The following is an 18567-nucleotide window of genomic DNA, read 5'->3' on the forward strand; positions in this document are numbered from 1 at the left end:
GAAAGTTTATAAAACATTTTAAGGTATTATTTTTCTGTGTTGCAGTCTCAACCATTCATTTTGTCTCCTATACCTCAGTTTTGTTGTCAAAGATCAGCAGAGACTAATAAGAAGATTAAGCCATTTTTTTATAGATAAGTTTGCATGCCACTGAGTAGCAGAGCTGCTAATTATCACTGAATGTGTGAAGATACTTCTATTTGATGTAACATGGCCTGGTGTGCATTAATTATGGTACAAGTAGCCTTACCACTGGGGCATAGAATTAGCATGACAAATGCTTTAGATTACAGGGCTACCAAAATACCCTCACAATAAGGCTTTAATACTCAGAGTAAATCAAAACTCATTAGACTTTTATTTTCTGTTGCTAAGTAACTGCCTGAGAAGGTAACTTTGCAATATAAATGAATATGGACAAGACTAATATTAGGTGCCATTCAATTCAAAATTCAGAAATAATATGTCTATAATACACTGTGCTAGATAACTTTATGAAAAGCATGTTGCTTGTAAAGTTTATATGTCACCCACTGAAATGATTATATTGTAAGTTTGATATAGTTCATATTGATATGGGTAAATCATCTAAAGAGAAATGAATCACTCACTTACTAGAAAAATGTCTTTTATAGGTGCAGCTGTAGCACCACAAATTTTATATCATCTGCTGAGTGAAATATCACCTATTGAATTATAAGCTGCATGCTACTTATTAACTAGATATATCATTTTCTAGATTAGATGTGCCTTTCTAAGATCTTTATATATGCTTAGAATACCAGGTTAATTTCTATTAATTTAAATATATGTATCTGCTAGTAAAAGCTCTCTATATGCAGACATGCTCATTTATGGGAAATGCACATGTTATCTGATAGACTTAATATGCAGTTTATTAAATCAATGTAGCGATAATAAAGTATGCTAAATTTCATAGTATAAAGCTCTGCTTTTATTATGATTGTCTGGTCATATTCTAAACCATGAAAATAAAACTTGAATGCTTTGCATATGTCTCCATAAACTAGACATAAAATTATATCTTCATATTATGTGGTTTTGTGTGTGTGTGTGTATAAATAAATGAATATTGAATTAACTTAAATTTTTGAGTAACATCAACATTTCTAAGACAGATTATATTATCTAACAGCTTATAATGTTAATTGTATTTATTAGAATTATACATTTGTTACCTACAGATCTTTCTCTTTCAACAAGAATGTAAATGAGTGCTTCTCCGTAAATGAACTTCGCAAGGTTCTGTCCTTGTTTAGAGAATAGAGCTCTTATTGCTCTCAAAAAAAGCCCCAGGCTAGTGGGAGGGTGGAGGGGAAGGAAGGGGTTGGGAATTAGAGTTCCATTCTAGTTCTATTGGATTTGATCTAAATACACCCAGAATTTTAATTTTAAGTAAGTAATGCTTGCTTATAGATTATAAGGGCGGAAGGGATCTCAGAAGATCAACTGGATCCAGCCCCTAGCACCAATCAGGAAAGACAACTTGGGTCAGAGCAATGACTCAACACTCCCATTCATTTTCTTCCTGTTCCCTATGTACCTAAAGAAGGACTTCTTGTCCTTGATTTCTGTTGCTGATTTTAGTTCAGTCACTGCCTTAGCTTTTCTAATCTGTTCCCTACAAGGGGCATTGCTATATAGTCCTCCTTGGGGGCTGTCCCTAGCTTCGATTAACTGTACATCTCTTTCTTCTTTCTTAAGAGGACCATGATTTCCCTGTTTAGCCAAGAGGGCTTCCCAGCCTTTTTGCTATATGGGAATGGACTTCCTTTGTGCTTCAAGGATTGTGTCCTTTAGCTTTTTCCTTAGTTATCTGTTACCTTAGGTTACTAATTTTATGTAACCAGGATTAGTAGTTCAGCAGTGATTAATGGTTCTGTCCCCAGAATTGGGGCTTTTGTGCAACACACTGTGGTGTTGTGGGAGGGAAGGAGGGAGGGAAAGAGAGAGCGACTGACCCTGTCTTAAACAGCTCACAGTCCAAGAAGATACCATTTTCTCTTAGGCTAAGTACATTCTTGGGCATTACAGGGTGGTTAAGTGAATGCAGAATGACTGTCCACTATTAGATGAGTCAGGATGGAAGGGCTACCATGGGGATTTTAGGGTCCAGAAGACTGGATGGGATCAGGGGTCTGCCAGGGGATGGAGGGGAGATGCAACCTATGGGTTGTGTGTGGTGGGGGGGGAGCTGTGGCCCATGTTTGGGTGAGAGGGGGAAGCATGACCCACAAAGGGTGGTGGGGCGGGTGTGACTCACGGATGGGTGGGGGGTAGGCTCAACCTGCAGGTGGGGTGGGGTTCCCTCCCCAGTGAACCGAAACCCTGATGCCACTCATCCCTCCCCCAACCAGGACTGATTTGCTTGCCTCTGGCAGTGGTAAATGCTGATATAAAATTAACTGCACCTGGAGTGGCTAGTGGGATGAGGGTTAAGAGGGCTGACTGTTCAGAGGGCAAAGGGCCAGGGGAGATGCAAAAAAATACACTGGTGCGAGGGGAGACAGGTGAAAAGAGCAGCCCCAGGCTGGATTTTCCCATCCCAAGGCATGTGTGGAGAAAGTGTACAGAAGTTTCATGTACCAGTTCGGCCTAAATTAAATAATTTTGATACTACATAGATCCAGGTTCATTTTAAACCAGGTTCTGCAATTTTTAGACCAGTTTGTGTGCATGGAACTTTTGTATGGTTGCAGGCTTAGACTAATTGCCGGTTACTGAGGATTTTTGGGAATCTAAGTCCCAGTGGCTGATTTTCATTGCACTATATTAATAAGAAAACCTTTTTTTCTTGTTCTTAGCTTATGTTTTTGTCTAAGTTTCTTTCAGGTTTTTCATTTAGTCAGGCATTGTTCTGCCTATATTTTCTCTCCAATATTGAACTTAGGTAATGGAGGTTAAGTCCAAAATTCTAGGAATGTTTATTAGCTGAGATAGCACTGAAATCATTTGTAAAGTCCCTGGGCATTTTGAGGCCAATCCACAGATTTTACCTTGATTGTACCTTGTACAATCAAGCCACAGCGAATAAAGCATTGCCAACGGCAAGTATCCAAATTCATTTTTGATTTTTTTTCTAGCTTTTTGGGAATTTAGGTCATGCGTTCTTCATATTTTCAAACTTTTCAGGGAGCAAACCAGGAAAGCCAAGACTGCAGCTGAACCCCAACTAGCTTCAAGTATCAAGGACAATAAAAAGTCCTTTTTCAGATATGTGGAGAGCCAGAGGAAAAGCAAGGGCAACATTGGACCCCTGATGAACCAGATGGGACATTTGACAACTGATGCCCAGGAAAAAGTCAACCTATTAAATGGGTACTTTGTGTCAGTCTTTCATCAGTCCTATGAGATGCCCATGCCCACTATGGGACAGGGGGGTCCAGGTGAGGGAGATCCCCTGCCCTCTATCAATGCTGACCTCGTGAAGGAACACCTCAAGAGGCTGGATACCTTCAAGTCAGCTGGCCCTGAGAGTCTACACACCAGGGTATTCAAGGATCTGAGGAGCATCATAGCCCAGCCTCTGGCACGGATCTTTGAGAACTCCTGGTGCTCTGGTGTAGTGCCCAAAAACTGGAAGAAGGCCAACATGGTGCCTATCTTCAAGAAAGGGAGGAAAGTGGATCCAGGAAACTATAGGTCCATCAGCCTGACCTCTAACCCAGGGAAGGTCTTAGAAAAGTTTATTAAAGAAGCCATCCTTAATGGACTGGCCGACGCCAACATTCTGAGAGATAGCTAGCATGGGTTTGTTGCAGGTAGGTCTTGCTTGACCAATCTCATTTTCTTCGGCAACCAAGTGACCTATCACCTGGACAAAGGAGAAGAGATTGATTTCATGTATCTTGACTTCAAAAAAGCCTTTGATCTGGTATCCCATGATCACCTCTTGGTGAAACTGGCCAATTGTGGCCTTGGGTCCACCACAATCCACTGGCTGGGAAATTGGCTCCATGGTCAGACCCAGAGGGTGGTAATTGATGGAAGTCAATCATCATGGTGGCTTGTGACCAGTGGGGTCCCCCAAGGCTCTGTCCTTGGACCCATATTGTTCAACTTCTTCATTAATGATGTGGACATTGGAGTCAGAAGTGAACTGGCCAAGTTCACCGATGATACCAAACTTTGGGGCAAAGCATCCACACCTGAAGACAGGAGAGCGATCCAGGCTGACCTGGACAGGCTCACCAAATGGGCGGATGAGAACCTGATGGTGTTTAACACCAAAAAATGCAAGGTTCTCCACCTTGGGAGGAAAAACTTGCAGCACCCTTATAGGCTCAGCAGTACTACACTGGCTAGCACTATGGAAGAAAGAGACTTGGGGGTCACAAGATGAACATGAGCCTTCAATGTGATACTGCGGCTAGTAAAGCGACCAAAACGCTGGCTTGCATCCATAGATGCTTCTCAAGCAACTCCCAGGACATCATTCTCCCCTTGTACTTGGCCTTGGTGAGGCCACAGCTGGAATACTGCATCCAGTTTTGGGCCCCACAATCCAAAATGGATGTGGAGAAGCTTGAGAGAGTCCAGAGGAGAACCACATGCATGATCAGAGGTCAGGAAAACAAACCTTATGACGACAGGCTGAGAGCTATGGGACTCTTTAGCCTGGAAAAGCGCAGGCTCAGGGGTGATCTGATGGCCACCTATAAGTTTATCAACGGTGACCACCAGTATCTGGAGGAGTGTTTGTTCACCAGAGCGCCCCAAGGGATGATGAGGTTGAATGGTTATAAATTACTGCAAGACTGTTTCAGGCTGGATGTAAGGAAGAATTTCTTTACTGTCCGAGCCCCCAAGGTCTGGAACAGCCTGCCATCAGATGTGGTTCAAGCACCTACATTGAACACCTCGAAGAGAAAATTGGATGGTTATCTTGCTGGGATCCTATGACCCCAGCTGATTTCCTGCCCTTTGGGCAGGGGCCTGGACTCGATGATCTTCCGATGTTCCTTCCAGCCCTAATATCTATGAAATCTATGAATTTCTGAGGTTGGAAGTTTCTGGTGTGATGTTTTTATTGATTTTTATTTTGAAATGTTGACTTAATGTTTAGGGCTAGAACTCTCTATTATTTATGGGTTTTACTATTCTTTGTTTGGTCTTCACCTTTTTTTTTCTGGGGCATACTGTCTACATGATGTAGTGACATGCAATGAAAGGTATTTCCAGTTATGCTGTTGTTAAAAGTGTATTTGTAGGGTATTCTTATTGCTTAGCTCTTTGGAAAGGTTGTGTAGTCCTGTCCAGAATATAGTTTACATTTTTTCAAAATGCATAGGCAGAGGGTGAAAATATTGTGGGAGGGAGCTGTGTGCATATGTGCTTGTCCGTGTGCACCTACCCACACACACAGCAGGTAAGGCTGTCATGGGGAATGGGCATGGGGGGGCAGATTGAGGGGCCTGTGGTGGGGGAGTGGAGCAGGGCAAGGGCAGGGGTGAATGGAGCCCCAGGGCTGGGGCAGGTTATGGGATGCTTAAAGCCTAGGGGGCTCATCCAGGGGCATGGTGGGTGGGAGAGAACTCCTGCTGCCACATGTACCCCAGCGGAGGCCCATGGGCTATGTGCCCTCTGGATCTGTACTGAGCTCTACGCCCCACTGCCGCTGCCTCGGGAGTGACACAACACCGTGCACCTGCCACCTCTGGGCAGGCAGGGGATGTGGCACAGTCAGCATGCAGGAGGCACATGGAATCACACCACTCCTGAGGCAGAGGCAGCGTGGCACAGAGCCCAGCCTGCGGCAGCAGTCTGCCTCTGCCCTGCACACAAATCTGGGGGGTATATACCCCCCCAGGCCTCTGCTGGTGTGTGTGCAGGGCTAGGAGCCTCCCTGTACCCTTTGACAAGCCAGATAGGCTCTGACCATCCCAGGACATGCCCTGGCCCTGGGACCCCATTCACTCCAGCCCCTGTCTCTGCCCTACTCCCTCCCTCACCGTGGGGGCCTTGATCTCCCCCCACCCCATGCACCTTCCTCATGACAGTCTTACCTGCTGTGGTAGTCAGTGTTCTACATGCTGCTGGGCTGCTGCAGGCTTTTGCTGTGTGTCTGTGCTTGTGTGTGCCCCTATCCCACCTTGCTGCAGCCGCCTGGAGCCCACGCCTGGGCTGCCCTGCAGCCCTCTGTGCTGCCACTGCTGCTCCATGTTTGGGGGGGCTAAGCCCCATTAGCCCCAGACTTCTGCTGCCTGTGCCAAAATGTAAAATAAAACAAAAATAGTGTATGTACACAAGTATGGGTATGCATGCATTTGTGTTGGTTATCTGTTTTGGTCTGTCTTTTTTTTGTTTTGAATAAAGGAAGGGAAAGTAGTTAATTTGTGCAATTTTGGTTTATTTGCATTGAGAAGTAACTTTTAGGATTCTGAAAACTTGGGAGAAAATAGTTCAAGTAAAGCAACATAAGTTCCTAGAATATGCTATAGGTCTAAGAACAGACAGTCAAAAAGCTAGAGGCTGAATCAATTCCATCTTTGCAGGTCAGTCTAAACTGCATAGATTGAACCAATAAGCCAGTGAGCAGATATTTACTTCTGGTTCCGGAAATGCGGCTGTATGCCTGTAGTGGTCCTATCTAGAAGCTGTGGGGGGGTGCTAAAACACCCTTCCCTGTTCAACTGGAGTAGACATCTTGGGCCAAGGCTAGCCCACCCACCCTGCAAAGCATCCTGGAATGCTGGGGGACTGTGAGTTAACTGGAATCTGAAGGGGATCTGTCACAGAAGTTCAATAAACCAATTTGACCTACATAATTTAAGTCTGATACTACATCCATCCATGTTTATCTTAATTTGCTCTTGGCCATTTTGAAAGTAGTTCATGTGCACTGAACTTTTGTTGTGTTAGAGATTTGAACCAGTTCCCAATCACTTATACCAGTTTATGTGTAATTTCTGTCCCTAGCCTACAAGTCAAATAGCTATAATTTGACAACACTACTTATGTTTTCCTGCTCTATGATTAGTATAGCAGTTCTTTGGTTAATTTAGTATAGCTATATGTATTGTGTATAGGTTGGGGCATTGTGAAATATTCTAGTATAATTTTGTGGTTGAATAGTAATTTATTATCTTTTCTACTCAGCTGCATAATAAATGCGCTTCACATCTAAAGCCTGAATGTGACTGTGGACCACTGAAAGACCACATTTTACCACCCACATCAATTTGTCCAGTAGTATTGGTGAGTTCATGGTCTCTTGTCTAATAAAGACCTATATCAAAGATATTGGAAAAACCTGTGTTAAATACTTGATCACTAACTTTTTTGCTAATTTGACAACCCAATATAAACCCCAAAACAGAACAAATAATTCTAGTTTATTACTTACAGGCAGAAATACATTTTCCCCCAATATATTGCATTTTCCTTCATATGACAATGAACTTTCTGTAGGAGCGCTCTACTATATAACATGCTATAACTGAAGCTGACTCAGGTTTTATCACTTAGTCGTACTGTACTTACCAGAAATTGTACAGGCAGAACACTTCTACATTTTACATCTTTTATAGATCCAACTTCCCAGAATAATGAAGTTATTCTTATGGGCAGTTTTTGCTTGGGATGCATATTGTATATCTGCAATGCTGAGGTCTCTCATCTAAGCCGGAGGTTACCTAGAATGATGACATTGGCCTTGTAGCAAGCTATGCATCAATATTATGGTGTATTTTATTCCGCGGGAGTGGACAGTAAATTTCACTGTCCACAAAAACAATAACTCAATTAAATGAAAATAGAAATACCTACTGTATGTACATAGCACTGAAAAAAAGCCAAGCAGTTTCTCATGGATAGACACGTTCAAAATTAACTTGTATATGAATTTAATGTTAAATTGATTTTTTATGCTCATGAAAGTCACAGCATCATCACATTAATGCTAAAAGAAGGCATGATATACACGGACCTCTCATTTTAAATTTACTTTATAATAAAAATAATAGTTGAATTTGAGAAAGCATGAAGTCAACTAAACTAGAGTAGTCATAAAAACAGGAAAAATGACTGTTAAAACTTAAACCTGTTGCTGGTAATTTTAAAACTACTCCTGCTTGTTGAAGATTCTGTATGATTTATAATGTAAGAGTCACTCTACAGCAACCAAGAAGTTAAAACAGTGGCAACCTGGTGATGATGTAAGTAAAAAGGTAATATGGTAATTTCCAAAATGTTCTGTAATGATATAGATTGCAAAAATGGAAGTATGGGTCTGCGCTGAAAAAATTACTGAAAAATAATTGTTTGGGTTTCTTTGATGATTGCAATTCCATGACTCTAGTTTATACTTACCAAATTTATATTATATCAATCCTACAAACTATCTGAGATGTGTAACTCAAGCTGGTTTTATACTCACTTGTGCATCATAACTAGTAGTAAAGGCTCTGCAGCTGAAATTTTGCCCTCATCTATATTTGTGTGAGCCCATTTTCTTCCATGGTGTTTTGCAGGTGCAGAAGAAGTAGAATTTGGTTCTGCAATTGAATTAATTTAGCACTTTTACTGTTCTTACAATCCAGTCTTGATTCCAGTTCACCCTTGCGCAGCACTGCTGAATCTGCAGATTTAAAAGGCCAAAAAAGTAATGACAAATATTTTTGTTTTAAAATATTTTGTTCTAAAAATATGTAAAGTTGTTCTAAAATAAATAGATATTGTCTCTGACTACATACAGATAGTTTTACTTGATAAGTACATGTCAGTACTGTACATAAATCACAAGAAAGGAAACAAAGTTGATTTTTGGTGTACTGTGTTTCAGTGGAAACTTTATGATTTTACAATCCAGTATGCTTGGTCAGCCAGCTGATTTTTATGAAAATATATTCTGATTATACATTTATAATTAGTATTAGATTAGAAAATTCTTAGAATATATTACTCTAGTATATCAGGGCTTGCAGACAGAGGTGATATCTCTTATTAGACCAACAAGATTTTTGCAAAAAAATATTTCTTTAACTGCAAGCTTTCGGGCACAAGCACCCTTTGTCAGCCGTTGGAGAATAGACTGCAAAAGTCCTCCTGGGTAGAAATGAAAGTTCATCTGTTGACTCCTCTGTGAAATCCTATGAAATATGAACTTTCATTTCTACCCAGGAGGACTTTTGCAGTCTATTCTCCAACGGCTGACAAAGGGTGCTTGTGCCCGAAAGCTTGCAGTTAAAGAAATATTTTTTTGCAAAAATCTTGTTGGTCTAATAAGAGATATCACCTCTGTCTGCAAGCCCTGATTGCTTTTTCCTCTAGACCAATATGGCTACAACCTGGGTACCTTATTCTAGTATAAGTTGCTCTAAGGGTATTCTAATGTAGTAATATATATGCATTTGCATCACTGCTAGCATATCACTCGCATGGGTAATAAGAATTCTGTTTAGAAATATCGACTACAGCATACACGTGATTTCTTGGTAATTTTTAAATTGAGTTTTCTTGTTTCTTCTTTATGTGGATTCCTCTTGATGCATGTAGCATTTCAGTGAAGATGAAACCATAACCATCAAGAACTAGAGAACAGTAGCAACTATCTGTTATTAACCAGAATCAGAGTTAGGTAATCTACTATGTGTGCAGTGTTAAGCATGCTCCTCAACAGAAATAGTGCATTTCAGATACAGTGCCTTATATGAAAGGATAGGATATATTATTCAGAATGTTGCTTTAGCTGTAACAATCTCTAAATTAGTGTGATTTTTTTTTTAATTTTGCGTCTTTGAGTGGATATACACTGTGCCATAAAAAGCAAAAGCAAATCAGCGATCATATCTTGTGGAAATCTGAGACTATGGGAAAGAACAATTTTTATTCCTTTCCTAGAGGAATTATTTTTTGTTAAAACTTTCCTCCAAAGAAAACAGATTCTCCCCAGGTAGGTTTACATGTCAAATTTGAGTCACGCAACAAAATCCATACAAGGAAAATAGTTTCATGTAACAGTTTTCTTCTTCCCAGGTGTCACTTATTGGAGCTCAGACTACTTTCTGAGATCTGGTGGGCATAATTCAAGGCAGGTTCTTTCATATGGACTGTCAAAAGTCTTGTGTTCAACAGGAATGAGACATTTTATACCTGTTCCATTTCCTTTGGTGTCCTATTGGAAATGCATACAAATTCTAGTGCACTCCCAAGATTTCTCCTATTGAGAATGTGAAGCTTTGCATCACCCTCACTTTAAGTACCTGGTATTTTGGTCTCTGTGGAGACCTAGCAGCTTTGTCCCCTGTTTTCAAACTGCTTCCCAAAGACAAGATCCCCCCAGTTAGTGGTTGTCATCTTTATTCCCTAGGCCTATGCTTGCTGTAAAAGCCAAACAACTGACCATCAAAAAAAACAAAAATCAAACAAGCAGGAAAAAACCTCTTGAGCTCATACATATAGCAGTAGAGACTTGTGGTCCCTGTCTTGCAAGTTACAACGTGTGGGCAAACCCTTGCAATCTGCATTAAACCCCACTAAGTTCAGTGGATCTATATCCAAGCTTATGGATATATAAATACAAAGTATCTTCTAGGATCACAGGAAGTTTCTGTAATCTACAGGGTTTTACTGATTCATTCTTTTGTTCATAGAATTATTACAAATTAATTTGAATATATTCACACAGATTCACCAATTTGCAGTAGTAGTAAAATGTCAAGATTGTTAAATGTGTTGGGGGTGGGGAAGGCAGGGAAAATCATTTGTATTTTGTGTTTTTATTTGCACATAAAGAAAATTCTGTCTCTGAAATAAGAAATGCAAGAAACTGTCTAAAATAGGAACTAACAGCTAGCTAGAAGAGCAGGGTCTGAAAATAAGTAAAATTGATGTTTTCCATTCAAACTCAAAGCACCCTTCAGAATTACAAAAGAAAAAAATGAGGTAGATTTTTTTTGCTGTATTTTATTTATAGATTCAATTGGCAAAGTTCTCAGCTGCAAAATAGGGGCAACAAAAGTTTTGGAAATTAACATGGTGTACACAGCAGAAGATCCACAAGAGATCTTTCAGGAATCCATCTTTTACCAGCATTTCTCACATTCCTATGTTTTAGTAAGATATAGTTTATTTACTTTAAAAATAGTCTAATTCACGTATTCACCATTCTAATTTAGAATAAATGTGATGTATTGCATGATGAAGTTTCTTGCTTCAGTTAAATGAGTTTAGTTATAAACTGTGCATGCAGATCTCAAGTGATAGTCTTTTAATAGATGTCAGATACACTTTAATGTTACCCTCTTTTATTTCAGTAACGTTTTAATTAATTCACACTGATTGAATAAATGTACATTGAGACTTGTTTCCTAATGAGGGCACATTTAGAGGAAAGGTTTTGCATCATTCTGATATCCTGTGGGTAATTATATTCTAATTATATGGTGGGGGGAAAAGTCTATAACTCAGTGCTGATATTGTTCATTGGACCCAATTAATTACATGCATATAATGAGAGTTCATGATAAGGTTGACTGGCAGTGAGTTTAAAAATCTTTAACTCAATTGAATCCTAGCCTACCATGAGTATAGAATTAGATGATAACCAGGTTAAAAGCTGAGTATTGGAATGAGACAAGTGAGTATCCAAGAAGACTGACCTCTCTTTTCAGTATTGCTTTTTATATGAAGCATAAATGGAGAAATGGTTTCTGACATCTTTGTTTATCTATTTTTGTGCTTTCTCTTTATTTCATTCTACTAATGTAAACTCAGTGTTCTTTCTATTAATATAAATAAGTAATAGGATAATTAGATTTTCCCTTTCTCATATATGATCCTTTGTGTAACAACAAACCGACTAACCGACATACACAATAGAATTAATATAACAGCCTAATTCTCCTGTCATTTATACCATTTTAAAGCCAATGAAACTTTATTCTACTTTACTGGAGCTAATTTATATAATTACTTTATTCCAAATAAACAGTCTTGAAAATCATAATAAGAATAATATATTTACATATCCTGCTTTAAATACAAAAACTTATGTACATTGACTTTACTGTTTGAATATCTGGAAACTCCATACTTCCTTGTTTCCATAGTAACAAATGTACTTCAGATGAAGGGAAATGCTATACCATTAAAGGAATAACTAAATGTGAAAGAAAAAAACTTATTGTGAGATTCAACAGAGGCAGCCCAAACACAGTTTTTAATAATGTAGAATTACCTACTTAATTCCCTATTTGTCTTTCCTAAATAATCTGGTCACTCTAAGTCATTGCAATAAAAAGTTGAGAGCACCTTATGAAAACTTGCATTTTCTCTAACTGGAAGGGTGGGGGGAATTGTAGACAAAAGATGTATCTATTTATATAATGTAAAAATAGAAGAATGGATATTCTCATACATATTATATGAGTGTATAGATAGAGTACAATATTAAATTTACATGGAATGCAGCTTATTTCAGTTGACCTTCTGTATCTGAATGCTGTGTTTTTGGTTAGATGACAAAGCAAATCTGATTTGTATTGGGATCTCACAATACTGGACGGGAACATAATTGAGAGGAGAGAAGGATCTTATGTTTATTGATCATTGTGATACAGTATCCAAACCATTATGAGAACATAAAAACAGCTAAGTTGCAAGTTTTTGGTATACTCCTCTCCTATTCCATTTTCTGAGTTTTAAGTGAAGATTCAAAAATCTTGATGTTACGTACGTCTTAGCAAATTAATTATGCTATTAAATAGGAATTTCCTCAAAAATTATATGCTGATCTTGTACAGCAGCGATTCTCAACCAGGGTGCCTTGAGAACCTTTCAAGGGTGCTATGCAGTGTTAGCACTGTTACGTGTTTCATAAAATAAACCCAGAGATTTCAAATAGGAATTCATAGTGGTAAAAACTTATGATTTGTTCTGGACTTTCTGAGTCCTTTGCAACAAAATAATTGCTCTTATATTGATCTGTAGTCAAAAAATGGCAAGGAGCCCTTTTTTTATGAGGAGTGCCCTTAATCTGTCCAGGTGTGCCTTGAACCTAACGAGGTTGAGAACCTCTATTACTTGGGAGCATTCTTTCTCCTTGAGAATTTTGAGAGAATGGATTCACATAAAGCAAACTAGTGTTTTTATTAAAATAGTTATATATGTGATATCATGACATTATTAGGAAGTTTTCTTGTGAAGTAGGTAACAAACATTCTTTTTACACATTGGAAAACAGGAACGAATGAATTAGCAGTGGCACGAAAAGACAAAGTGAAGGAGGTGAGAATTAGTGTCCCTTGGGCCTTACTCCTCTGCCTTAACCCCAAGAATATTCTTCTGTTCTTCTCATGTATTGGAAAGGAACAAGGAAAAAAAAAGTCTTAGCCCACCATAATCTGTGCAGAGAATCAGCTAAAGGCTCATGTAGCTTATCAGTACAATCTAACCCCTTAAAATTAATATATATACCATATGGTGGTCTTCTGTACATGGATAAATGCCACACTATTGGAATAACTTCCTTTTGTATTAAGAGTTAGTGGTATATTTTCTTGCACAGCAAAATTAAATAAAAAGCCAAAACATGGTGTGGGACAACATATAATGAAACTGTGAGGCTGAAACACAGAAAGCTATTTTTCTTTCTCAATTGCACATCAAATCTCAGGTTTAGTTTAACTGAACATCTAAAGCAGATTTGAAATATAATAGTGTTTTTATCTGTAGTTAGAGCTTTTTCATTTCTTTGAAGTTAGGTTGAAATTAATAATTGCAATGGAGGAAAATGTATCTTTCTAACTAATTATCTGGACTGCAAACACAGTTCAATGTTAAAATGAATAAGATGCTGATAAATTGAAATGGCAGCCATTCAATCATTTTGAATTATACCTAGCTTCCTGTTCACACCCCCTCTCTACTTTCTGTTCCTATGTTTATTTCTCAGCTCCTCCTCCACTGGTCTCTATATTTTTTTTTTTTAATCTTAGATCATTTTTTTTTGTCTGTACCATCTTTTTTTTACATTATTAGCTTCTATAATGTAAGCTTATTGTAGGTTACAAATTAAGGAAAAAATCAAGCTGTCCTGGGCCTTACTACTGGCACATAGTTCGAGAGTGTTATGTGCCTTCAGCCACACTAGAAGTACACTCATGCTCTAGAAGTAGGGACCTAGTAGGGACCTATCAAATTCATGGTGGACATTGTGTGAGTTCGATGCCGAATTATATGACTAAATTAAGCACAGGCTCAGACTTGGATGTTCAATTTAAAACTTTTATTGTCTCACAAAGCTATAAGCTAAAGGAGGTGTGTTGGGTCACGAGGTTCTCAAATCAAGCCCTTGCTCTCTAACCCGGAGGCTAGGTGCGGCTGCCTTATTCAGTAGTCTCAGAACTGGTTAACAGCTCATTTAAAAGGAGTCCTTTATCTTTTTTTAGACAAAAGATACAAAACTCTCCCCATGTTGGCAGTGAAGCATCTAACATAACTTTACTATTACTTATATATGATAGCACTTATACATATGCATTTCTAATTCTTACTTTTATTGGTTATTTAGTTAACTTATTTATATTATAATATCAGGTGATATGCTTTGTATTATAAGTTTTACGCTTCTTATGTTAATTCTTAATGACTTTTATATTTCTTACGTTAATTTTTTATAACGTAAATACATTATTCATCTATATGTTTTGCTGGTTTTTGCAGGGTTAAAATGCCAAGACTGACATAATATGCGGTTGTTTTTTGTCATTGCGGTTTAGCCATGCGGCTTCCTGTTTTAACAATATAAGCTGCTTGCCTGCTATTTTTATCATTGTCCAAGGGTCAGAAGGTCAGCATTTTTATCTAAGGCTCAGAAAGTGATTACCAGAATGTCAGTCGCTGATTCCTCAACCTCCTTGAAGCATTCTGGGAGTTTTAGTGCATTGTTCTTAATGCTAGGCCTTGCTTAGCATAAGCACTATCTCACAGAAATAGAGTGCACAGCAGCTCCTTTAATCTTGCATGTTCCCTTGCGTGCATCTCGCCCATTCCCCCCTCCCTCCCGCCATCTTTGATGCTGATTAGTGGAGGACCCTGCCACTTCCTCCTGATTGGCATGGAGGCTACAACCATGGTTTTAAACATGGCACCATTTTTGCCTCCCTGCTAGTCGGCAGCAAGCAACAGGGCTATCCAGGGCTCCTCAGGCAAATGGTGGTGGGAGGCAAAAAAGGCACTATATTTAAAACCGCAGTTTTTGCCCCACCACTGATCAGGAGCGAGCACAAGCAGGGCCCCTCAACCAATCAGTGGGGCAGGGCAGTGCAGGGGAACCTACAAGATTAAAGGGGTCACACTGCACCTCACTTCCACCATGAATTCAGTAGGTCCCTACCTAGAAGGGACAATATGTCCTTCTATTTGACATTTAAAACTGCTGAAAAGCAGCTGGTACATATTCTGAAATGCATCCAACGGAAGTGCAGCTCCCCACTGTAACTCATAACGCTTTGCAGGAAGTGTTCTGAGTTGTAATGATCTACTGGACCGAACAGAAGCTCACTGTTGGTTTCAGGGGGAAGGGAAATCCAGTGGTTAGCTGGGAGACTGCTGCTCGTTTCCCTTAGAAATGACCCCTCCTCCCTCCCAGCTGGGTGCTGTTTTCAGCATAAGAGGGGGGAAAGGAAGAAGAGGAAGCTTGTGGCATGGGTTCCCCTGGTAGTGTTGGAGGGTGGGGTGGGTGAATTGGAGACCCCCCCACCTCAGGGAGAGTGGAGGGAGGGGTGGGGGCTGAAAAAAGCCCAGATTGAACTCCCTTCACTCCCTTTCCCCTCTCCCATTCTGAAAACAGCTCTGAAGCTGAGAGGCTGCACAGGTGCAAATTACTGAAGCCGCTCTTTTTTTAAATGTCTTCAGCTGAACCCTCATGCAGTGAGGGTTCAGATTTTCATGGATTGGGCCCTTTTAAAGCTCTTTGCAGCCATGCACTTTTGTTTGGTCATGGCTGTAGAATGTTTTCAGGGGCCAGTTTTGGTGATAATTGTCACTTCAGTGTACACCCTAAGTTACTCTTTTGTTTTAGTTTTGTTGTACAATGGGTGCTTGAATATTTACACAAGACTGTATATGTGATAATCTGAGATCCTTTAGAATTCTGCTTCATTAAATACTAAAACAGATGATCTGACCTGAAGGTTCCCAGACCAAACCAAATAGCTTTGAAAATTAGTTCAGTTAAAAAACCCCCAAATCAACCAAGCAAGAAAACAATTGAAATGGGGTGTTTAAATCTCGTATTTAGATTTCCAAGAGCTCAGTCACAGAAGGTACTGAAAATTTAGGTTCTGATTCCTCAGAGCATCTAAGCACATACTTAACTATAAGCACGTGAATAGTCACACTGGCTTCAGAGAGTTGTACTCATGTGAACAAAGTTAAATATACATTCATATGCTTCATTGGTTCAGAAATGAAATGCTCAGCAATTTGACAGTCCTCTTGGTACCAAAATACTCAAGTAAATAATCTGTTTCTGTTTGTGCACAGTAATAGAATGCAGGGCTCTCTGTAATGTCTGTATTTAGAAAGTGGACTTGTCTCACCTAAAGGCATATATTTTAATAAGTTCCATGGAGAACAGATCTGTAGTTTTCAGTCAGTGTTTTGACAAATTTAATTATGTTGTTAATTATTCACTGATGTCTTTACGTACCTACTTAAATACAGCTTTTAAACTTATAGCATGTTAACTAGTCACACCAATATATTGAATTTATGTAGGAAAGTACAGACGTGTACAAATTAAATAAAGTAGGAGGACAAGGAAAAATATATTTTGCCTATATAAACACTGAATGCCAAATCTGCAACAGAAGATAAACAGATCTCTGTTTAGTAGAACATTAGCTGTTACCTCTTTCTGTTTCTCCCCATAGCAACACCAACTAAAAGCATTAAATATTCTTGAATGTCATTATTTCACTTTAAAAAAAAAAAGGTATAATTGCATGTACCTTTGCATATCAACAAAGGACAGAAGCACTTTTTCTAGTTGCATACTGTATAGTTCATTAACTATAGTAAAAAACAGACATTTTATGAGATGCTCCTGTCTTTGGACCAGGATTCAAAGAATTAAAAGAACATGGGAATAAAAGAAAATATTTATGACATACCAAAAAAAAAAAAAAAAAAGCATCTGGACTATTTCAGGCCACCTTCCTTCATTTCAAAGCAGAATTCTCATTTCTTTTACTGTTTTAAATCTGTAACAAGTTCTTTTGCACACTCTTAGGAATATGAATTATGAGATGTGATAGTCATAGAACTGTTAGACAATATTTTTGTTCAATGATGTCATAAAGCAAAAATAAAGCAGTATGCTTAATTTGTTGATTACTTGTTCAACCCAATGGCTTCAACTTAATGTTCCTTCTAGAAAGGGTTTCCCCTGCCATTTGTTATAACTTTACAGCTGAAGCTTCTTTTTTCCCAACAGACTTTACCCACTGTAGGAGTTTTGCTTCCTGAGGTGCGTAAGCCAGAGCTGCCCATGTATAAACTCATATAAAAGGGTCGTGATATTGCAACATTTCTCTTGCAATACAGTGCATTTTGGGGCTGACTTGTGGTGGTGGGGTTTTGTATCATCACTTGAGATGTGCTATTTCAGTTTTTAGGGGGTAGGAGCACCTTTTACAAAGTGCTTCTTGGTATCAAACTGTGACCCCCTGGAACAGTATTCTTTGGTATAAGTTCCATCCAATCTAGCAACCAGCGGGTAATGGCTACGAAGTGGGAACAGTGAAAGTGGAAAATAGGGATATGAAAGGTGAGAAAATGGATGGAATTAGAAGACGCTTTTTGTTTGACAAGTTTTGTTTGGGATTGTTATCAGCCTGACAAATGATTAAAACACAGAAGAGATTGATTCCCTAAGCCATCAAAATGTACAACAGCTTTTCAAAATTTGTCAATTTTCCCTCAACTTCAGCCACGTCCATCAAAAAAAATGATTTATAGCCATTTGTGAGTCATTTTGTACACTTTAATTAAAAAAAAGTAATTGAATAGAGCATGTTCATAGTATAATGTTTACCACCTTGAAAATAAATGCTGGCATTTTGCCATTTCATTTATTTTCAATAAGTGTTAACTTTGGCTAAGTATTAATTTAAAAGTTATACACTATTATCTAAAAGTGATTTTATTAAATTATGTTATCTTTTGAGAAAATGACACTAGTTTCTGATTAAGCCTTAAATATCATAGTACTATCCCAACTCTTAGAAGTATAAATGTATCTGTTTCTAATTAGAAAAATAACTATTGCCTAGATTTCATTTTTTGAAGGTCTACAAAGTATGAAGTGAGAGGGGATCTGAAAATAGATATTTGCCCCATACACTGTAAATCTTTCTTTCTATTAAAATTAAATAAGTAAATAATCAAGGTATAGGCATAGGTAGAAATACATATGCATTTTAAACCTGACTGTAGTTAGTGCAGTGCTCATCAAAGACCTGTTGCTATCCTCAGAAGCATGCCACTGAAGCTGAACATCTCTTACCAGACTTAGAAAAGACTACAAAGAAGGCACTTTTG

The 18567-nt window shown here is 38.6% G+C and overlaps 1 protein-coding gene across 1 annotated transcript in view; it reads left to right on the forward strand.

The window, feature by feature from the left end:
* DGKB (diacylglycerol kinase beta) overlaps positions 1–18567 on the forward strand; it is a 604653-nt gene that overhangs the window by 190648 nt on the left and 395438 nt on the right. The window contains exons 13-14 of the mRNA XM_090046888.1: positions 7120–7218; positions 17462–17494. Of these exons, the coding sequence (XP_089903014.1) occupies positions 7120–7218; positions 17462–17494 (132 nt within the window). The remainder of the gene's footprint in view (positions 1–7119; positions 7219–17461; positions 17495–18567) is intronic.

Source organism: Crocodylus siamensis, chromosome 5, assembly GCF_052110815.1.
Source record: "Crocodylus siamensis isolate JL-2025a chromosome 5, ASM5211081v1, whole genome shotgun sequence".
NCBI classification, from domain to species: Eukaryota; Metazoa; Chordata; order Crocodylia; family Crocodylidae; genus Crocodylus; species Crocodylus siamensis.